This window comes from Taeniopygia guttata, chromosome 1 (assembly GCF_048771995.1).
Source record: "Taeniopygia guttata chromosome 1, bTaeGut7.mat, whole genome shotgun sequence".
In the NCBI taxonomy this organism is placed as follows: Eukaryota; Metazoa; Chordata; class Aves; order Passeriformes; family Estrildidae; genus Taeniopygia; species Taeniopygia guttata.
The window spans coordinates 114,176,036-114,198,922 of NC_133024.1; the positions used below are offsets into that span (position 1 = coordinate 114,176,036).

The following is a 22,887-nucleotide window of genomic DNA, read 5'->3' on the forward strand; positions in this document are numbered from 1 at the left end:
AAGGCACACACCCCCAGAGCTCCTGTTGGCTCCAGAAGGAAGCCGGGATGTCACCACGAGAAATTCAGGCAGTGACAGGACTCTGCTTCCGTAGCTGCAATAAGCAGGAAAATCCAACTGGATTAAGCCCCTATTTTTTCCCAGGAATTCCCACTTCATGGAGTAGTAATTTAATTTTCTCCTCTCTTCTTCATTGGCAGAGACAAAACTTCCAATTGATTACTGGTTTAGGCTTTTTATTTTTAATTTTTTTTTTTCTTCTTTTGAGGAAGGAGAAGACAGGAAGAACAGGGCTAAGGAGGGATTGTAGGACTGGACCCTATGGAAGACCAAGATTTCCTGTGATCTTCCAGCACTCCTTAGAGGGTGCCATCATAGAGATTCCAAATAAAACTGGGGCTTTATTTTTAATGTCCCCTTTTTTTACCCATTTTCTTAAAAAAATAAATGTTGAGGCTTTTTAATCTCCCCCTTTTTTTTCCCCATTTTCTTAAGAAACCCCAACATGTTGGGACTATTAAATCTACCTCTTTTTTTTTTTTTTTTTTTTTCATTCTCTTAAAAAAATAAATGTTGGGACTTTTTAATCTCCTTTTTCTTTTTTTTTTTTTTTCCATTTTCTTGAAAAAATAACTCTCCTTACAGGGGTGTCCCCTCCAGCTGATTCCCAATGTTTAACAGGATGAGTTCCACATCCTGCTGCCTTCAGAGCAGCCTCAAACCCAGGTTTGAATTCCTATGGAATAAGCAGCAATGAAGTCGCTATCAAAATAAGCAGGAGCTCCAAAAAAACCTCCAACAACCAAACAAGAGGAGTTGAATGAACTCATCAAAGACCTTTTGGAGCACTGGGGCTGGTGAATCACCAGTTTTTCCCTCCCTCAGCAACTCCATCCTTTCCTGGAGCCCCGGGGAGGGCAGGTGGAGTGGGGAGGGCATGACTTCAGCAAGTTAAAAAAAAAAAAAAAAACCCTTCCCCAAAAAAAAGAAAAAGGCAGAAAGTCGACATCACCCCAGTCATGTGATAGAAAAGGACCAATGGAGGCAGGTCCTGGAAAGGGGAACAGTTAAATTTGTAATTTGGGTTGTGTGAAACACTTCTTTGGGCCTCATAAACAACCACAGAACCACAAGTTGGGTACGGAGGCAGTCACCCAAGAGCGGGTCCGGGATATTGGTCAGCAGGGAGGGCGAATCGTTGTGCCTGCAAACCACAGGGTTTCGGAGGCTGGTAAGCATCATCAACCACAACCAAGCCGCTGGTTTTTTTTCCCCCCTCCTTCTTTTTAAGAAATATTTTCAGAGTTCTCTGAGCAAAAGTAGCTCAGGATCCGCTCCCGAGGCGCCGGGATGGAGCCGAGAGGGATGGCTGGGAGGAGGGTGGTGGCAATGACCAATCTTCACTTTGCACTCCCCAAGGTGGAAGAAACCCTAAATTGCCTCCCAGCGAAGAGAGAGTGAGTTTTAGAGAGGAAACAATGGCTTCAAACAGCATATTTGAGTCACTTCCTTCTTACCAGCACTTCTTGAGAGGTAAGTGCCATTCAGAATTTCTAAATGGGTGTTTTGCTTTCCCTGTTTCAGAAAATGCATGTTTGGAGAGGATCTGGGTGCCTCCTTGCAGCACATGGGGTTTTTTCCACTTCAGCTGTCTTTGAGTTGATATCTGAGCTCGCAGAAATATCATCTCCTTGCTTATCAGTTGAAGAGATTACAACAAGGTTTCATTTAAGCTGTTCAAACAACCATTGCGTGCTCGTGGATTTGCACTTCCTAAATCCCAGGGGGCTTGGAAAACTCCTGGGATTTGCTGCAAGTACAAAAGTGGCAGCACCAGCTCCTTTTGGGTTCTTTCTCGGGGACTTTCTGAGCAGCTGCTACCACAAATGGGAGTGCAGGGAGGGAGCAGCAAACCCAGCCAGCAGAGCAGGATTTAGGCTGGGTTGAAGGCTCAGATAAAAGCTTAGGAACCTGCTTAAATTTTGCTGTGACTCACATGGGAAAGGAGCGGTGGGGATGGACTTGGAGCTCTGAGGATGCTCTGATGGCTGAAGCAGCAGCTGCAGCCCTGGAGGGGCTCCGGGGGGAACTTGAGGCAGCAATCTGCGTTTTGTCACCAGTGACCAAGAGGTTGGAACGTTCTTGTCGTGTTCTCACCACCCCCCGAGGAGCTGATGCTTTAGTCATGGCTTATTCACACAGCTCAGCCAGGCGCTGGCACGGGAAACTTCTCAGCTTGCCGGGAATTACCTTCCCAAAGAACTCCTGGAGATGAACTTTTCCCCTGTCCTGTGGTGGGGCTGTGCCCACGTGGGTGACAAGGACACGGAGCCTGTCCCAGCCCAGGCTTGGCCAGGGACTAATGGATTTTTTTTCTTTTTTTTTTTTTTGTTAAGTTTGGGATTAAATGTGTGAGACGGTATTTCTCGTTTGAACTCAGATGTTTATTAGTTTTTATCTATATCATAGTCTCACAGGGTTTGAGTTTTGTAGTACTTAAGTAAGTTAAAAGTGGAGATGTATCTCTCTTTCTAAAAGGATTTTTAAGGATAAACTGTTTAAGAAATGACACTAATATTATTTTTACTTTTGACTCGGTAACCAACTATTTATGTCTTGTAATGGGGACTTTTTTATCTAATTATACAATACTACTCAAACTCATGAAGAAGGTAAAGAAGAAAGACTAGCTTCTGTTTTAAAACTTCTATCTTATTTTATATCTATTCCTATATTGTAAGACTTTTAAATTCTGAGTTTCCCACCCTGTGATATCACACACTTCCATTCAAACCCCACACCTGTAATCTCAGTTTTATTATTGAATTTTGAAAGCTTCTCCACGGCCGCAGGTCAGTGCAGTGTTCTCCTGGGGGTCAGTGCTGGCAGCACAGAAAGTCCCAAATTCTCAGCAGCCAGGGCTCCAAAAAGGGAGCAGCACTTGAGAGCTGCTCCCAGCCCAGCCTGGCTGCCGTGAGTCAGGACTTTATTCCCATTAATAACGGGGAATGCGGAAGAGCTGCTCCCAGCTGCTGTGTCACCACTGGCAGCAGCTCCTGAGGGTCACAGCCTGCCCAAATCCTACCCAGCTCTGCTGTTCAAATCTATTTTTTCCTCCCCCTTCTCCTCATAGCCGAAGTTTTTCTCCATCTTTTTCCCTGTGAGTCACCAGTGCCTTCGTGCCTGGGTGGGGGAGATGCTGAAGGGTGAGCAAGAGGTGCCCAAGTGCTGACATTGCTCAGCACGCCGAGCAGGGAAAGGAAGCAATACTGCTAAAATAACAAGCAGGATCTTCCTGCAATTCGTCAGCCTTTTATTTATTTATTTTCTTAATTTAATTTTTTTTTTTTTTTTTAGCTCAGCAACTGCTCGGCGTTTAATCTGTAGCACAGGAAGGGTTCTTGAGGAAATTCTGTGCGGGTGATAAAGAACAGAGTGAACCTCGTGGGGCTGTGCTTGTGCCAGGCCACGGGGCGGGATGGAGAGCAGGGGTCGTGTGCTTGGCAGGGACCCAAAAAATTTCAGAGCAGCTGGTTGAAAACCAAGGGATGACTTGTCCAGAAAAGGAGGAGTTTCCTAAAGCTGCTTAATCCAGCAAGAGATTTAGCTCAACCCCCCAGAATGGGGTTTATTTTTGTCCTCGTTTTTGGCATTAATGTTGCTCCAGCACCAGTATTTCATTTTCTTTGGGGAATGGGCTACAAGCAGCGTTAGGCTGGAAGTCATCTGTGTATTTTAGGAACACCTGGAATGTTCTGGGCCAGGCTGGACTGGGCTTGGAGTGACCTGGGATAGTGGGAGGTGACCCTGCCCACAGCAGGGGGTGGAATGGGATCATCTGTAAGGTCCCTTCCACCTCAAATCATTCCTGGTTTTTATATTTATATAAAATTTTCTATTCAGTTTTGACAGGCCAGGCACAAGATCCTGCAGAACCTTGTGTAAAGAGGTTTTTTCCTGCAGAAAACCTCGGGTCAAACACTTCAGTTGAATTGTAAAACAAATGTTTCATCATTGCAAAAGAACATCGTGTGTGTGTTCGTGTGTGTGTGTGAACGTGGAACGGTTTTCCAGCAGTTCCCTTTTTGTTCCTTTCTCCACTCAAACGAACTCCAGGCAGTTTCAAAATCCTGGCCTCAGCAAAAGGAACGTTTGGGCTCAGGAGCAACAAAAATAATCATCCCTAGGGTGGATTGTTCTCACCCTATTTCTCAACAGGCTTTGCAAAGAAACGTCCCCAAAGTGCCTCTTTTCTGCTTTTCCCGCCAAAATTTATTGCGCTTTCTCCTTCAACCAAAATAGTGAAGGAAAGGGAAAAAAAAAATTTGTTTTCTCCGTGGATTACCCTTTATCAGGCCAGGCAGCTCTGTGAGAAGGAAATCTATCATTCTTTTGGAGCTGGGTGCTAGGTGAAAATTGGGAAAAAAGGAGGGGAATGGGGAAGCTACATATCCACAGGGTGTGGTACACCACAAAGGATGTGGCCCTTTTTCTATCACACCACACCAGCTCCTCACCGGGGGAATGAGGAGCAGGCTGGAACCTCAGAATTCCAAACACATCCCGAGGTGACCTCTTGGGATGGGGCATCAAAACGGGTCCTGTTGGCGGGGTTTGTGGTAAGGAGTGACCCTATAGGCTTTAAAGGAGGACAAAATCATTGCGTCACACACCCTCCTAGTTTTTATAATTTCTAATTTAATAATTTCTAATTTTAAAATTTCTAATTCTGCCATTTCTAACTTTGCGATTTCTAACTTTGCAATTTCTAATTTTGTCATTTCTAATTTCGCCATTTCTCAAGGTTATTACATTTTAACGATTTAAAAATTCCTGATAATTTTCACCTATGAAAGAAAACAGAACTAATCTTATTAGGCAGCTCAAAATAGCACCAAGTGTAATCTTTTCCAGGAGGGCACTTTTCCTTCATTTTTGCTGCAAGGTCGGATTTTTCCAATAGGCAAAGAAGTTTTCTCCTGGTTTTGCCTGTGTGGTATTTTTTTATTAACTAATCATGGCTGTGGTGTGACGTTTGGATGGTTTGTTATCAACTGGGAGTGAACACAAGCACAAATTTTAGAACATGATAAAATAGAAAAATACACTGTGGGTGATTTCCTCTGAGTCCTACAGTACCAAGGAGCATCCAGGCATTAAGGGATTCTTGCCTTGTAAATGGAAAATAAAAGTGTGGTGAGTCCAAGGAAGGGCAACGATGCTGGGAAGAGGCTGGAAAACAAATCCATGGAGGAGCAGCTGAAATGGGGGGGGCTCAGCCTGGAGAAAAGGAGGCTTAGGGGGGACCTCACTGCTCTGCACAGCTCCTGCCAGGAGGAGCAGGGAAAAAATGAGAGGAAATGGCCTCAAATGGCACCAGAGGAGGCTCAGGTTGGAGATTGGGAAAGAAAATTTCCCTGGCAGAGTGGTCAGGCCTTGGGATGAGCTGCCCAGGGAGCTTTGGAGTCACTGGAATTGTCCCAGAGTTGTCTGGATGTGGCCTTGGGGACAGGGTTTGGGTGATGCTGGTGGGGCTGTGTGATCCTGGAGGTCTTGAGATGATTTAATGGAGAAGCTCTTCCTGCTCTGAAGGTTGTCCCTGCTGGGATTCAGGGACACCCGTCCCTGAGCACTCTGCTTCTCACTGGAAAGTAGTGGCTCTGGCTTTCCTCGTGGTGGGATTCCCGTTGGAAAAGTCCTCAAGTCCCTGGTGCTGGGTGGGGGTGAAGGCTGAAGTGATCAGGGGCTCGCTGCCATCACCTCCAGAATTGTGGATTCCTCATCCCTGGCAGTGCCCAAGGCCAGGCTGGGACACCCTGGGACAGAGGGAGGCATCCCTGCCATGGCAGGGGTGGAATGGGATGATCTTTAAAGTCCCTCCCAACCCAAACCAGTCTGGGATTCTCTTTTTCCAGCAGCATAAATTCCCTTGTCACTGTGAAGAGAGAATTTTCCAGGCCTTTTTCAGGCTGCCTGCCCCGTACCAAAGAGTTAATCCATGTCAGCATTATAAACCACTGACTGCAGCTTGTGAATAGGAAATTGAACTAAAGCTCATAAAAACCTTGGCTTACAAGTAGAAAAACCTTGCACAATGTCTGATTTACACAGCCTGAGCTCTTTTTTTTCACTTAAAAGCCTTGAGAAACATTGCGAGGCCTGAACGCAGGAAGTAAAAAGTCTGACAGAGCTGAACATGCTGCTCTGGTGAGATCAAGAGATTTTACCCTGCGCCAAAATATTTCACTGAGCGTTTGAGCAGCCACGCTCAGCCCAGGGATGTGTTGTGCTGAGTCTGAAAAGGATTTCGGATCTGTCTGGCCTGCACATCCCTCAGATTGTTTTGCCTTTGCCCTTTATCACTCGGCCATTAATTAGAGATTGTTGGGTGTTTTACCATGAGGGACCAGCTCCAGCTCTGAGGTGGCTCTCTGGTGGAAAATGAAAGTGTCTCCCCCCCACGCTGCCAGGGGATGAAGTAAAAACAGAAAATAAACTTCTTTTTGCTTTTTTTTTTTTTGCTTTTTTTTTTTTTTTTTTTTTTTGTGACCAGAAGATAAATAAGATTTAGTTTGACTGCTGAGGCTTGATCCCAAAATAACAGGATGCTTATCTCGAAACGCACAGGGATGCCAGGGGTAGTGGCAAGTTTATGAAAGTAATTTTTGAAATTTGACTTCAGAATAAAGAAGGAGCATCACAATCATGCTGTTGTTTAAAAGGGGAGAATCTGTACCTAAAGAAGAGTGGCAAGGAAATTGCTGCTGTTTGATTTAGAAATTGGATTTGAACAGCCAAGGAGGAGCAATCCTAAGGAAAAAGCAGATTTCTCTGTAGGTTATCCCAAAACCAGGAGAAATGTCTGATTTTGACATCCTGCCATGTGCAAATGGAACCTGCTGGGTTCCAGAGGTTTCTGCTGCACATCCAAAGGCAATCCCAGAGGGCCAGGCAGGAATGAGGATGGAGAATAAGGCTGAAAGGCAGAGTGGGCATTAAATTGTACCAGGGGAGGTTCCTTGCCATAAAACCCTGCTGAATCCATGGCTTGATCAGAATCCTAAAAACTCCTGGATTAGTCCATACACACAGAGTAGCATGGAACTCTTTAGGTTAGAAAAGCCCTTTAAGAGCATCAACAATTTCTTAATAAATACCAGCCAGGTTGAGGGAAAAAAAAAAAACAAACAAACAACCAAAAACTTTGGAAGGGTTAAGTTCTTCCTTTGCCTGTCCCTGCCCTATTTCAGAGCACAAAGCAAACCCTGTTAAAGCTGGGGAAGAAAGATCCCCTGGAAGCAGCTCTGTCATCTGCCAGATGATTTGTGGCTTCCTCCAGGACATCTGGGATTGGCCATGGAGGGAGACAGGCCACGGTGACTCACTGGGCTGAGAGGACAAGAAAACATCTCTCTCCTTTTTTTCTGCTCTGGGGAGGCTGGGTAATATTTGGATAAACTTGAGTCAGCTGCCCAAATGGTGCAGTGAGATCTCCTCCCTGGAAGGCACCGAGGAGCTGTGAGGGGTGGCAGCAGTGGGGATGGCAGCAGTGCTGGTGCTTGAAGCATCTGAGCTCCCACAAAGGGAGCTGTGAAAAAGGCAGGTGTTTGTGAAGGGAGGCAGGAGCCTCTCTTGAAATGAAAAAAATGCAAATGATTATGATTTTGAAATTAAGGAGGCTCTCAGGGAAAGATATGGGAGCAGAATAAGAGTTCTTTATTAGAATATTAATAAAAAACAAAAATAAAAAACATTAATAATAATAATAATAATAATAATAATAATAATAATAATAATAATAGTACAAAACAAACACTGCCAGGGTCAGAACAGGCCCTGACCCCCTGTGGGTCAGGGAGGTGGCAGCAGTCCCATCCCAGGGTGGCTCAGCCCTCCTGCAGTGCCAGCTGTGCTTCTGCTGGAGCAGGATCCTGCACAAGGGGGGAGTTTTCCTCTGGAGCTCCAGGGCTGGGGGAGATGGGCCTGGGCTCCTCTGGGAATGCAGGGGGAAGAAAGCTGCTCCTCTGGGAATGCAGTGGGAAGGAAGCTGCTCCTCTGGGGATGCAGTGGGGAAGAAAGCTGCTCCTCTGGGAATGCAGTGGGAGGAAAGCTGCTCCTCTGGGAATGCAGTGGGAAGAAAGCTGCTCCTCTGGGAATGCAGTGGGCAAAGGCTGCTGTGCTGTTCCCAGGTCAGATTGTATCCAGGTAGGAATGTTTGGCTCCTCCCCTTGGCAGAGCATCTTCCCATGGGATGATGGAATTTTCTCAGCCATGCAGGAACACTCACTGGCCATGAATGGAATATAATTAATAATTAATAATTAACAGAAGAGATCTCCTGGAGAGATAAAGAAAAAACTGCCCAGTGAACAGCAGAGAACTGCCCCACCTCTGACAGATGGGGACAGAGCACAACCCCAGCCACATCCTGCATTTCCCACCCAGGACAATTGGTGAGGCCTGTGCACACACCAGAATATCCTCAGGAGTGCTGAAATCAAGGCATGCCACTCCTGCCAATGCAAAGAGTAGGAGTTATGCAGATTCCCAATGTCATCTCCAAAATAAATGAGTTATTTTTTACTGGGAACCCAGCCAAAGCCTTGCTGTACAACCAATTTAAATTCATTAATAAAACTAATTGGTTTAGTCCAGTAGCACTAATTTTACTCCAAAACATCAAACTTTCTATAAAGATTTATCCAAAATATTGAAATAGGAGAAAGAAAAGGGCATAGAGGGGCTGAGTGTGAAGCAGGGAAGGAGAGAGTGAGGGCAGCTCAACTGGAAATTGAGTTTCCAATTCATCCTTGATGTTGTCTGGAGGATTCTCCACTTCTGCTGTGAGTGAAACTCTGTCAAACTGGGGCAGTTTCACCATGTGAAGATCTGAGAGAACACTTTCTCTGGCTTTGATCAATCTGGGAATTTCCTTTTCCAACCTGCAGTTTTTGTTTTGAGTTTCTGATTCCAGTGAACCCCCAAGCAGTCCAAGATGGGCTTGGGGTTTTTTTCTTTTGCCTCGTGAATATTTTGCCTCGCAGGATGTTTTCTGTCATCTGCTTTCACACTGAAGCTGTGATTTTGAAAGCCCAGAAGCTGCATTTAGGTTGGGTTTTGTCTGCAGGTTGAAAGGTTTATTATGTCTTGCAAGTCTTTCTGAGAAAGCACTGGAAGGAAACCTGAAAACCGTCAGGTTTTATGAGGTTTGCTATAAATATTTCAAGCTGCTGTATTTAGGGCAAGCCCTGCCACCCTCATCAAATCAGCAGCTCAGAAGATCTGAGCCAGCCCTTCCAGTGGCTTTTTGTGGTGTTTAAAAGGGAAAGGAGAGTTTGGGAAACCCCTGGCAGGTTCAGGGTGAAACACAACGTGGGACTGAGTGTGTGTGTCCTTTGTGACAAATGTCTGGGACCTTCAAAGGGCCCAGCACCGCCTGCAGCTCTCAGAAGTTCATTTTTCAGGTGGTTTTATGGCATCCATCTGTGCTGTGACAGCCAGACCTGGGCTCAGAGATCCACAGAATCCTGGAGTTATGAGAGTGGGAAGAGACCCTCATGATCACCCACTCCCACCATCAGCAGCACCAGCTTCATCCCAAACCATGACCCACATCCAGACTCCTCCTGAGTCTGAACCTTCCCAGAGAATTCCCAGCTCCCACATCACCCCCCTCTCCTGTCAGGAGTTCTGCAGAGCAATGAGGTCCCCCCTGAGCCTCCTTTTCTCCAGACTGACCAGTTGATGGCCACTTTGTTCCTATCTGGGGGGGATCCAGGATTTTATCCTAAGAATTGGCTCCAGGACGCATTTTCTTCCCCCAGAGAAAGGGGAAGTGTGGCTGCAGGAATGGTTGTAAAGCAGTACTACCTTAAATCTGTCCTGGCTGTCTAAAATCAGTAGTGACAGCCCCAGGGTTCATCTCCTGCCCTCACTCAGCACCACAGCTCATCCTGACATCTGCCAGGGGTGGCTAGATGGGGCTCCCCTCACGTTCAAAAGGACATTGAGAGTGTCCAGAGATGGGAAAAGGGTCTGGAAAACACATCCTGGGAGGGGCAGCTGGGTGAGCTGGGGGTGTTCAACCTGGAGAAAAGGAGGCTCAGGGGGAGCTCATTGCAGGAGGGGCAGTGAGGGAAGGTTGAAGTGAAAGGAGGAGAGGAAATGGTCTCAATTGGCACCAGGGGAGGCTCAGGTTGGAGATTGGGAAAGAAAATTTCCCTGGCAGAGTGGCCAGACCTTGAGATGGGCTCCCAGGGAGGTTTGGAGTCACTGGAATTGTCCCAGAGGAGTCTGGATGTGGCCTTGGGGACAGGGTTTGGGTGATGCTGGTGGGACTGGGGTGGCACTGGGTGGTCCTGGAGGGTTTTCCCAGCCTTGATTCTGGGATTCTGAGAAGATCCAGCACTTCCTAAACTCCACCTTTAGGCAGGTGGGACAAGTCAAAGCTCTCTGGTGCTCAGCCTGGAGAAAAGGAGGCTCAGGGGTCCCTCCTTGCTCTGCACAGCTCCTGCCAGGAGGGGCAGGGAAAGGAGGAGAGGAAATGGCCTCAGATGGCACCAGGGGAGGCTCAGGTTTTTTAAAACAGCTCTTGTGAAAGTGAACAAAAAATGGTCACCCAGATTCCTTTGGTGGATCTTTTCCTGGCTGTCCCCTGGATCTCTGTGAGACAGGAACATCTGAGAGTCGCTGTTGGGGTTTCTGTAGAGCTTTGGAACATTTCTGTCCCTCACAGAGTGGTCAGGCCTTGGGATGGGCTCCCAGGGAGCTTTGGAGTCACTGGAATTGTCCCAGAGGAGTCTGGATGTGGCCTTGGGGACAGGGTTTGGGTGATGCTGGTGGGGCTGGGTGATCCTGGGTGATCCTGGAGGTCCCTTCTCACCTGGATGATTTGGGATTCACATCACCCAGAGGGACCCTGGATCTGAGAGTGGAGCTCCACCCACCTCACGGGAAGGGCTTTGCATTTCAGAATTCAGTTACCAGATAATATCAGACTTCTGTAAAACACTTCTGGTTTTCAGGCCCTCCATGTAAATGAGCTCCGGGGTTTGTATGAGTCAGAGATGGAATAGAATTCATATCTGGAAGATGCACTCAAGTTCAGACTCCACCAACAAAATTTTCAACCAAAAGAGAGAGGTTTAGATTAAATATTAGGGAGAAATCCTTAGAATGAAATTCCTAGAGAAGGTGTGGCTGCCCCTGGATCCCTGGAGGTGTCCAAGGGCAGCTTGGACAGTGCTTGGATCCACCTGGAACAGTGGAAGGTGTCCCTGCCCATTGAGGGGGTGGAACAAGATGATCTTTAAGGTCCTTCCAACCCAAACCTTTCTGAGTCTGTATTTGTGAGTGTTGGTGAATCACTTGCTGCATAATGTGGTGGTTTCATTGCTCCAAACCCTTTGCAAGAAATTTAGTTACAACTTTTTCCATCCTTTGGGCCACCTGTGAGAGGAAAAGGAGCCCTCAGTCTGCAGCGTTTTCTCTTTATCAAACCTGTAAAAGTGAGAATGGACTGGGCTGAACACCCACACATTTTTCACACCAAGCATAAAAAAAAAACTTTGCACACTGAAACCAAGAGTCAGGTCTCTTATAGGAACATGAGCTTCTTCTGGCTGTCCCTTACTGGAGAAAATGATTTAATTTTCTAAATGAAACAGGGTTTCATGTTCAGAGTGCCTGGAAATGAAATGTGAATGACTTTCCAAGGTTAAAAACCAGAGACAGGATAAACTTTTGGGGTTTAAAAGTGATGAATCGTTGAGATTTTGGAATAACAATCAGGACTTTTAATGCTAGGGTGGTTTTCTTTTCTTCAAATATGGATTGCAATGGAAATAGTCATTTTTGTCACCAATTCCCCAGGGAATGGGCACGGCCCCGAGGCTGCCAGAGCTGCAGGAGCCTTTGGGCAGCGCTGCCAGGGATGCCCAGGGTGGGGTTGGTGGGGGTCTGAGCAGGGCAGGGGTGGCACTGGGGGATCCCTGTGGGTCCCTTCCACTGAGGTTATTCAATGGTTTTACAAATCCCATTTCGGATAACAAAACATTAGCAACATGAAGAGGGATTTAGGGTACGCCTGTGGGGTGAATTTGTGTCATTAAACTGATTTCTAGGCAAGGAAAGATGATTAAGCATCACATTTTACTGGGGCAATTGAGGCAACCCAGACTTTTGTGTACATGGAAGCTGATGCAAGAGTCAGGGAAACCACTGGAAAGACCTGGCTGATGGCTTTGGGCTTTGGCTGAGACCTGGGATGACTCTTGTGCTGCAGAAAAAGGTGTGGCACCGATGGCCCAGGCCAGCAGTTCCTCTTCAAACAGCTGCTTTTTGCTTTGGAGCAGAATCATGGAATTATGGAATGGTTTGGGTTGGAAAGGACATTAAAACTCATCCCATCCCACCCCTGCCATGGCAGGGACACCTCCCACTGTCCCAGCTGCTCCAACCCCAGTGTCCAACCCGGCCTTGGGCACTGCCAGGGATCCAGGGGCAGCCACAGCTGTGCCAGGGCCTGCCCACCCTCACAGGGAGGAAATTTTTCCTAATATCTGATCTAAACCTGCAATTTTTCACTTTGAAGCCATTCCCTGTGTGCTGTCCCTCCATGCCCTGGAAATTGTCTCTCTCCAGCTTTCCTGGGGCTCCTCCAGGCCCTGCAAGGCCACCCTGAGCTCAGCCCAAAGCTTCTCCTGTGCAGGGGAACAATCCCAGCTGTGCCAGCCTTTCCTCCCAGCAGAGCTGCTCCATCCCTCTGCTCATCCTGGAGCCTCCTCTGGGTTCTCTCCATCAGGTCAATCCTGGCCCTTCCTGCCCTGTTTTTCCCCATTCTCCAGATGTGCTGAATAAAAAACACCTCTGTGTGATCCAGAGGTGCCAATTCCAGCTGCCCACTGGTGGTTTGGCTCATTTTTCCTGTTTTTTTACGGCAGCCCCCTCCCAACCCTTCCCTCCTGTGACAGCTCCAAGATTTGGGCAGATCCGTGACCCACGTGGAGAGGGCAAAGGCAGCTCTTGAGGCTTTGAGGAGTTCCTGCTTTGATGAAACCACCCCAGCTGGAGATCAAAAGCACTTTTTAAGCAGAAGCAGTTGGAGGTTTTTCACCTGCTCAGCTCCTTTTCAGCCTCTGGTAAAGCCCATTCCAGGCAGAGGGAGCAGGAGATCTCCAGATCCCATTGTCTGAGGGGATCAGGTGTGGGACCAGGCTGGACACGAGCTCAGCCTCTGGAACTTCAGGTTTATACAAATTCCTACAATGAGGTTTTATTATTTAACAGAAATTTGTGACCAGATTTCAACTAATTTCAAAGGAAAATCTTCTTCCTGTTCCTTAACTTGTTTTCTGGCTGAAGTCCCTCACTTGTTAAGGTGAAGAACTTGAATTTTTTAAAGCACTGCTGGACTTTCTAGTATTTTTTGTGGTTTGTTTGCTTTTTCTCCAGAAATTAAGGCCTCTCTTATTTGAAACTGCAGTTCAAAGACAAATGAGAAATTAAATAAACAACCTACAGAAAAACATGAGCTGTCCTATTTTAGGATGTCATTACCTGCAGCAAAGTTTCTCTCACTTCTTTTTCTTCGGTGAGAAAACAAACTACCTCGTGATTGAGGTTTGGAGGAAATGCTGCTCTTTGCAACATTTGCCACCAACCAATTCACCCAAACATTTCTAGCAAATGACTTAGAAACGTGCTAGAAATGTTGCAAATTTTGCTGCTGGGTTTGCATTTCTGCAGCTGACGACCCACCTGCTTTGAATTATCAAAAAATGAAGGCAAAAAATAAAATAACTGAGTGGATTAAAGATTTACCTAGGGAAAAAAAAATCAATTTAAAATATTTTTTACCAGAATTCAGTGCAGGAAAAGAGGTGAGAAAGTCAGGAAGGGGAAGAAGTTTTTCATGGTGTGTATGATTTAACCCTTGAGTAGCAAAGCCACTTTTCCTCTGCTGACCTCTGTTTCCACCGGGGGCTGCATTTTCCAGCTTGAATGGAGAATATTCCCAAACAGATGGAGCTGCCAGGATTCCAGGGAATGGTTGGGTGATGGAAATCTGAGGCCCAGCTGCTGATATTTGAGACACAGGTGTTTCAAAGGAGCTGCCTTTGCCTGTGAGCTAAAATAAAAGAATAGAGAAAACTCCCCCAGGTTGTGCTCCCAGAATAATCCACTATATGGCATTTTTCCAGGTATTTCTCTTTTTTTTGGAAGCTCAGTGTTTGAAGTCAATCTTCCATTGTCCATCCTACTGGGCTGTTAAATTACTGTCCTTTCCTTCACTGCTGTCTTCTCACTTTGGTTGGGATTGGATGGATGCAGGTGGCCCAAAGAAATCCTGGTTCTGTGCCTGGCACCTGGAATTCCTCCCTTTGATCCTGATTTCTGGAGCTTTTGTAGAAATCATGGAGTTGTGGATTGGTTTGGGTTGGGAGGGACCTTAAAAATCATCTCATTTCAATCACTTTGCACTCAGAGTTTTCCACTATCCCGGGTTGCTCCACGTCCCATCCAGCCTGGCCTTGGATACTTCCAGGGATGGGAAATCCACACATTCTCTGGGATGGAAGGATTGGCTTCTCCTGGAGCTGCTGTGCACTCCTCCTCTTTAATTTCTGAGTTTACCCAGAGTCCTGAGTCAACAAGTGCTGAGTACACCTCCAAAATTCCTGATTTTTTCCCAAAATCTGAAGTTCAGGACTCTGCATAGATCCCACCAGATGAGCAGGTTCCTGTGGGATCCTAATTTCCTTTTTCCAGGCTCTCCTAGAAGTCTCCTGCATGAGCCCGGGCCTGTTAATTTTGGTAATGCAGTGACATCAACATTAATTTTGGCAACGCAGAACTCGAAAGCGGCATCGTGTGCTGGGCGTGGGAGGGAGAAAATGGCAGGGGAAAAGGAGAATTATTTCTGAGCTGGTTTCTTCGTTGTTTCTTTTTTGCTTGAATAGATGTGAAACTCAAGAGGCAGCTTGTGTCAGAGTTCTGATGCAAGTTACGATGTGGGAGATAAAAAGTGGAGAGGGTGTTGAGCCCAAGGGTTGGTTCCAGTCAAGATTAGAGCAGGGCAGAAGTTGTGCCTCCTGTGCAGGGAATTGCTGGGCCTGGAGCAGAGCCTGGGGCTGCTCTGACCTCCTGCACACAGGGACAGCCAGGGACACACAGGGACAGGCAGGGACACACAGGGACACACAGGGACACACAGGACTGAGACCCCTCTCAGCTGATATCTTATGAAGCTGCCCTAGAGCAGAGGCTGGGCAGAGCTACAGAATAAATTCGGGATTTATTAAAGGATCTCCTCCATGGATCCACCTTGGGCAGCACCAGAGCCCAGCCAGGGCTGCACCCAAATGACCCAAAATGGCCCCAAAATGCACGAGCGCTCCCGGGGGCTCTCCCTGGGATCAGTTCTGCTCCATTGGCACCTTGGAGTTCATTGTCCCATTCCAGCTTTAGCCCAGGCAGTCCCACCCTGCTTGTTTTTCTCTCTCCAGCCCACGCTGTTTGTGCTCCTGGGCTGAGATTTGGATCATTTGTCCTTGGTGCCCAGCTGGAGCAGGAATTGTTTTGTCTCTGCTCTGTGCACAGAGCTCACCATCCCATAATGTGAAACCCAGACCCACACACTAAAGCAGCACAAAATATGGAAAATAGAAATGCTAAACGTGAGGTTTCACAGCTCCCTCAGCCTTTCCTGGGCCCAGAGCTGCTCCAGGCCCTTGCTCAGCTCCAGGAGCTCCTGGCCCTGCTGTGCTGAGGAACCAGAGCTGGGCACAGCACCCAGAGGTGCCCCCAGAGCTGGACACAGCACCCAGAGGTGCCCCCAGGGCTGGGCACAGCACCCAGAGGTGCCCCCAGGGCTGGATCACTCCCTGACCTGGTAATTTTTTGAGGGGAATGTTGGAGAAGCACTTTGGGCTGCGGATGGGTTGATTACTCCAATTACTCCATGGATATTAATTCCATGAAATCCAACTGTTGTTAATGGGGGCCTTCCCCACAACCTGTGCAAGGTGGTGAAAAACATCTCTTGCCTTTCATGAGAATTTGTCCTTTTTCTAGCTAAGCTTTAGTGGGAAATTCCAAAAAGCTTTCACTGAAAATGTGCAAAGCCACTAAAAGTCTTCTCCTTGGAGGGTAAAATTTCACATTTAAGCATCACCTGAATTCAAGGCAAGTCTGGTTTGGTGCAATTAAAAAGCCAGGAGATGCTGTCCTGGGCAGACCCAGATTTCTTACAGACATGGATGTGCTTCATGCCTGAAGTCTTCAAAATCCCAGATTTAATCCGCTGGAAGGTTTTTCCTTTCTCCAAGAATCTAAAACCTCCCTCAGGCTCCTTTCAGCTGGGAGGGAGCTCTGACAGAGCCTCTCAGCCACGTTCATGAAAGCCAAAGGAACTTCAGCCCACTTCTGCTCTATCAACTTTAGTAAAGTTGGCCCACAAGCCACAAGAGCTGGGGGAGGGCCAGAGACAGCGAGGAGAGATCACACAAGCTCTGCCTCCACAAAAGCAGCCTGAGAGAGGAGTTTGCAGCTCAGTTTGGCCCCAGTGACATCCAAAGTTAGTCAAATCCATCCTGAAATGCTTAAATATCTCTGAGAATAAGGTATTCCTCATCTTCATCGATGAAGAATTAGGGAGGAATAATCAGATCATAAGTTCAGCAGTTCTGAGAACCTCAGTTTTACAATTATCTCCCAAAAGATCTCGTGTTTGCCTCAAAATTCAGATTGAATCAAGCTGATGTTTTAATCAGAAATTTCCTGAGCACCACACATTATTTCAGGGCTCTGATATTGCACCTCTCCAGCTGCAGTCCTGTTCAAATGAAAACCACAAAAAAATCCAGGGGAAAAAGTGTTCTCCTGTTACTTTTGAGCAGCAGGAAAACTTGAAAATGCTAAGAGCTGTTTCTGGACATCAAGCTGGGTCCCTTCCAACTCAGGATATTCTTGATAGACTCCCTAAAATCCTCCCAGGCTCCAGCAGAGCAGGAGGTTGTTGTGGCACACAAAGACTTCATTCATGCATTTAAAATTTTTTTTTTTCTTTTTTTTTTTTTTTTTTTTTGCATAAAATAATTGAAAAGTATAACTTCATTAAAAAAACAAAAATTAATACCAGAGCTATTTTTTCCCCTGCTCTCTCTGTCACTGGGAAGTTCCAGGAACACTTGCAGGGTGCAAAGCCAAAGCTGCTGTTGGAAAAGGCTCCACCTCTGGCACAGGAAATAACCTTTGCCCAGGGAATTATCAGAGTTTGGTTTGTTTTCCCCATATCTCCCTTCTGGGTAAATTTCCAGGCTGGTGCCTTGCTGGTTTGCAAGGCAGGTTTCTCTGTAAGTGAAACCTTGGAGAACAGAACGTGTTCCTTGAGGAGCCCAAGCTGCGAAATTTGGGGCAGGGGGGTGGAAATGGTGTCAGGATCCACAGGCTGGGAGCACAGAACGCCAGAATCCCCAAATCCCTGGGGCTGGAAAAGCCCTCCCAGCCCAGGGAGTCCCAGCTGTGCCCTGTGCCCACCTTGTCCCCAGCCCAGAGCTCCGAGTGCCACCTCCAGGCCTTCCTTGGTCACCTCCAGGCGCTCCTTTGGCTTTTTAGTAGCATTTCCATTAATTCAGCCCCACTCCAGTGAAGAGGGACTGCACAGCAAAGAAATCATGGGAATCTGCATGGATTCATGAAAAGTTTTGGGTTGGAAGGGACTTTTAAGACTTTTCAGGACTCATTCCTACCCCCTGCCACTCCCTCCCAAAGGCTGCTCCTTGGACAATGCTCCATTGCCTGGGACAATTCCAAGATGGGGCATCCTCAATTTTTCTGGACGCACCAAAGACATTCCCTTGATGTTTCAGCACAGCACAACCCCTCCCTCAACAACAAATTCGAGGTGGAATCATAAAAATGGAGCAACATGAGAGCTCAGCCACACAACCGAGCCCCACCACCACGAGCAGTTTGAAGTTTCTCAGCAGCGAGGAGCTCCGCTCACACCTGCACCCACTTTTCCTCCGGGAAAAACCCCCGAGAGGCTCCAAGCTGGCACGAAGCACCCCAAACCCATCTCTGCCCGGAGTCCTGGGCCAGCTGCCGGCCTCTTTGGGGCATCCTGTTTGTAGGAAAACAAGTGACAGTTGCAGGAGGGTTGCGAGAGCAGCAAACCGCAGCCCCTGCCTGGCGCTGATAAGGGCCCTGCGCTGCTCTTGCAGCAGTTCCGTCCCCGCTCCCCCCGGTGCCTTCCTGTCCCCCAGCTCTGACGAGCTTTTTTTTCGGTTATTTTGGTTTCTCAGAAGGCCCAGGAGCTCTGCTGCTGGCAGGGAACGCGGGTTTGCCCCCTCCTGTGGGGCTGGGCAGCGGGGAAGGAGGAGGTGGCGGATAAATGGAATTAAAAGGGCGGACCCGTCGCGGGTTTTGGGGTTTCGGGAGTTTGCAGCCACCTGGCAGCCTGATGTCCCCAAGAACGTCGTTGGGCTGATCTAACCCGTGCTCAGAGCAGTTCTGGAGGAGATCAGAGCTGGTGAACACTGAGAAACATTTCTGGGCTCAGGGGCCATCAGTGGGACAAAGATCTGTGTTTGTGTCTCGTGCAAACTTTGAGACGTCACAACTCAAGTGAAAGGATTAAAAAAAACAGACTTAAGATGCATCAGAGGAGGTTCTGAAAAGAGATTTGAGGGTTTTTTTTCCCCACAGGAGCAGTCAGGAAGTGGAATAAGTTGCCCATGGTGGAGTGACTGACTCTGGGAGTGCTCAGGAGTCTGGATGTGACCTTTGGGGAAAGGGTTTGGGGTGGTGCTGGTGGCACTGGATGGTCCTGGAGGTCTCTTCCCACCTTGGTGATTCTGGGATGCAGCTGCCACAGAGCAGGGTCAATGTCTGCAGACAGAAAAAGACGTGAGGAGGGATGAAGCTGTAAAACCAAATGTTATTGCTCCTTCTTAAGAACAAACTCAAACCCCCTGTGACCTCCAGGAAAGATTTTCCCTGCTCTGAACAAGATCTATTTTCTTATCAGCATCGAATCATTTCTTCCCTAAAGCAAACATTATTCTTGCCAGAAGAGCAACAAAAAGCTGTGAAGCTCCCAGCACAGAAATTTCTGGAGGATCAGGAATGATTTTTCTCCTCATGAATTGCCTCTGCCTGTTCAGGTTCAATTCAGGTTTTCAGATTCATGGAATGGTTTGGGGTGGAAGGGATTTTAGGGATCATCCCATCCTTAAAAAGCTGCTATGGCAGGGACACCTTCCACTGCCCAAATGTCCAACCTGGCCTTGGGCACTGCCAGGGATCCAAAGGAATCTGGGAATTCCATCCCAGCCCTGCCCACCCTGCCAGGGAACAATTCCCAATTCCCAATCTCCCACCCAGCCCTGCCCTCTGGCAGTGGGAGCCATTCCCTGGCTCCTGTCCCTCCATGCCCTGGAAATTGTCTCTCTCTGTCTTCCTTGTCAGCTCCTTCTGGTCCTGAAATCATGTCTATTTTAACAAAATTCTGATATATTTTTTAATAAATTACATCTGAAAAAAATTCCCAAAAAACAAACCCTAATCCCTCCTTCCCTGGTAGGAAATAAGGAGGTTGCAGAGTAAATAATATTTATTTAAGTAGTGCTAAAAAGACCTAAATCAGAATTTATCCCCTTTAATAACAACACCTGCTCAAGGACACCCAATATCCCCATTTTTATTGGGATCCACGCCCAAAAGCTGCTCCCTGGAATCCTCAGGTTTCCCAAGGAAAAAGGGAGCAGGTCACTCCTGTGGCTGTCCAGGGACTTGGTTTCAAAGCTGGGCTGTTCATTTTTTCTTGGAATTAGGAATTTCAGATGGGATTTTGGGCAGGAATTGTTCCCTGGCAGGGTGGGCAGGGGCTGGGATGGAATTCCCAGATTTCCCTGGATCCCTGGCAGTGCCCAAGGCTGGGTTGGACATTGGGACGGTGGAAGGTGTCCCTGCCATGGCAGGGGTGGGAATGGGATGATCCCAAAATCCCAAAAATTACACCCCAACCATCCCATAATTCCATGATTCCATTATTCCATGATTCCATTATTCCCTGATTCCACTATTCCAATTTTTACAACTAAATTTTCCTGCATTACTCCTCTTTCTAAAGCAAGTTTCTTTACGAAAAATACATTTCAATCCTCATTTTTCACATTTATAGGAAAACTGCGTTATTTTGGAAGAAAATCCCTGAACATATCCTACAAAATAAACTGCGGGACAAAAGCTCATTATGCCATCAGGAGAATCATATCAGGGTGCCTAAATCCTAAAATAAAAGAGGGAAAATCCTGCTCAGTTTGAGCAATCCCACTGATCCCAGAGGCACTGAAAAGCTGGAGTGGGACTCTGGAATTTGTCAAACATTAGGAGAGGGAAAAAAAAGGGGAAAAAAGATCACCAAGGTGGGAAATTTTTGTTTTTCCCAGTGTTGGATGGGGCTTGGAGCAGCCTGGGACAGTGGAAAGTGTCCCTGGCCATGGCAGGGAATTAAATTTGGAGGATTTTTCCCTCCAAAAGCACTCCAGGATTCCATGGAATGGAATTTTGGGAAGTTATAAACAATTTTTTGCTGATTTAGGGGCACAGTTCCACATTTCCTGAGGTTCCCAAGGCATTTAGGAGCTCATTTTCCATAACTTTTAATAATTTTGGTGGCAGGTCCTTTTTGAATCCAGGCAGGGAATTTTGTCCAGCTCCAGAGGGATCCCAGGCCCACCCATTCCCAGCACGATGGAAGGAGAGCAGGAGATATTTTAATTTAATTAATTGGGTGGTTTAGTTTAATTTAATTAATCTGATAGGAAAATTCCTTTCAGATCCCAGCTTGGAACAAAATTGATCCTGATTTTAGCCAGAAAATTAGCCTAGGGAAGGGCTGGACTACTACTACTACTACTACTATTATTATTATTATTATTATTATTATTATTATTATTATTATTATTATTATTATTATTTTATTTATTTATTTATTTATTTATTTAAAATTTCTTTATTTTTATTTTTATTATTTTCATTTTGTATATTTTTTATTTATTTTAATTTTAATTTTATTTTTATTTTAATTTTCATTATTAACACCATTATTATCAATATTATCCATATTATTAACATTATTGTCATTACTATAACTATTATTATTTATTTGTTAATTAATTAATTAAAAAATCAAGACCCTCAGAACATGGAATCAGACCCATGACTGCTCCTGCCAAAATTCCTTCTGCTCCCACATCTTCTCCCTAAAACCTGCAGTTATTTAAGGAAAATACAGCAGGGACTTTTTATATAAAATATAAATTATAATACTAATATTATAATATATTAACTTTAATATAAAATTTATACTTTATATTTAATATTAAAATACATAAAATATAAAAGTATAAACTATAAAAGTAAATTATACTATAAATATTATCATATAATTGTTATAAAGATAAATTATAAATATTGTTATAAAATAATCATGATATAAATTATTATTATATTTTATAACTTATAACTTATATATATTTAATTGTACATATAAATTTTATCAGCTCTGTGTATTTTTCTTGAGGTAATTCTGTGTTTATCCCTCAAATAAATTGAAGTGGGCTTGGATGGCTGAATCCTTCTTGGAGACTTTGGGATTTTTATGCGGTGCAAAGGGAAAAAAAGTAATCCATTTATTTAGGGAAAAAAACTCCTTTTTAGAGCCTGCTCAGAAATGGTAATGGCCTAAAAATTGGCATTTTTAAAGATCCTAAAATCTCTTTAGCTTTGAATAAAGCCGGGACTAATTGCAAAAATGTCCTGAATTTCTCTATTCAGAGTTGTAATTCTTATTAATTATGTTCTTTAAAAGAGAAATACCGACCCCCTGTGATGCTCAGGATTCCCATGGGGGGTTTGGGGAGACAGAAATTTCTTCCTGCCCCCTAAACCTGGCCTGGTCACACCCATTAATGAATGTGCTTCATCACCATTCCTTTGGTTAATGAATTATTTAGTTAATCATTTAAATAAATTAAATAAATACATACATACATACATACATGAATGAATGCATACATGCATATATTAAATAAATAAACTCATACATTAAATAAATAAATAAATACTACAATATATAAATAGTAAAATAAATACATAAATAAATAAATACAATAAATAAAATAAATAATAAAATAAATAAATAAATAAATAAATTAGGAAATTAAATTCCGAAATAAAAAATTTAGGAATTGTTTTATCAAGAGCACTGGGATGGATGGAGCCAGGCTGGGCTGAGTTTCCTGCGGATATTCAGGAAAAGCTGGGATCCAGGAGGGATTGCTGGATTTTTGGGAAATTACAAACCTGGAGGTGGATTTAGGATTCCCAAGGATTCCCATATTCCCGTGTGAGGGAATTCACTCCTTTCTGCTATGATGCTTTGAGTTAGGAAATGAGGATTTAGGGTTGGGAACTGCGGGCTGATGAGCTGAAAAGGGTGTCAAGAAATCCCAAAATCCCAAAATCTGGTCAGGAAGTGGAAGTGGAAGAGACCTTAAAGCTCATCCCAATCCATGGCAGGGAAATTTTCCCTGTCCCAGGCTGCTCCAAACCCCAGTGTCCAACATGGCCTTGGGCACTGCCAGGGGCAGCCACAGCTGCTCTGTCTCATATTTTTTACCAAAAAAAAAAAAACAAACCCAAAAAAAACCAAAAAAAACCCCCCAAAAAAACCCCAAAAAACCCAAAAAGTAAGAAGTAAAGCTTTACCTTGAATGCAACTTTTAACTGGATCCCAAATTTCCCTTCACATTTCCAGTCACACGAAGCACAGCCAGGCCCATGGTGCTGTTGGCAGAGCAGGGGATGATCCCAAGCCCA

The 22,887-nt window shown here is 45.6% G+C and overlaps 1 protein-coding gene across 2 annotated transcripts in view; it reads left to right on the forward strand.

Moving 5' to 3' along the window:
* The first annotated feature begins 1,102 nt into the window (after nt 1–1,102).
* The window catches only part of RUNX1 (RUNX family transcription factor 1), a 190,608-nt gene continuing 168,823 nt past the window's right edge, over nt 1,103–22,887 (forward strand). For both annotated transcript variants that reach the window (XM_030284489.4, XM_072936008.1), the window contains exons 1-2: nt 1,103–1,231; nt 1,420–1,533. In XM_030284489.4, coding sequence (XP_030140349.1) covers nt 1,479–1,533 — 55 coding nt within the window. In that variant the 5' untranslated portion in view covers nt 1,103–1,231; nt 1,420–1,478. The remainder of the gene's footprint in view (nt 1,232–1,419; nt 1,534–22,887) is intronic.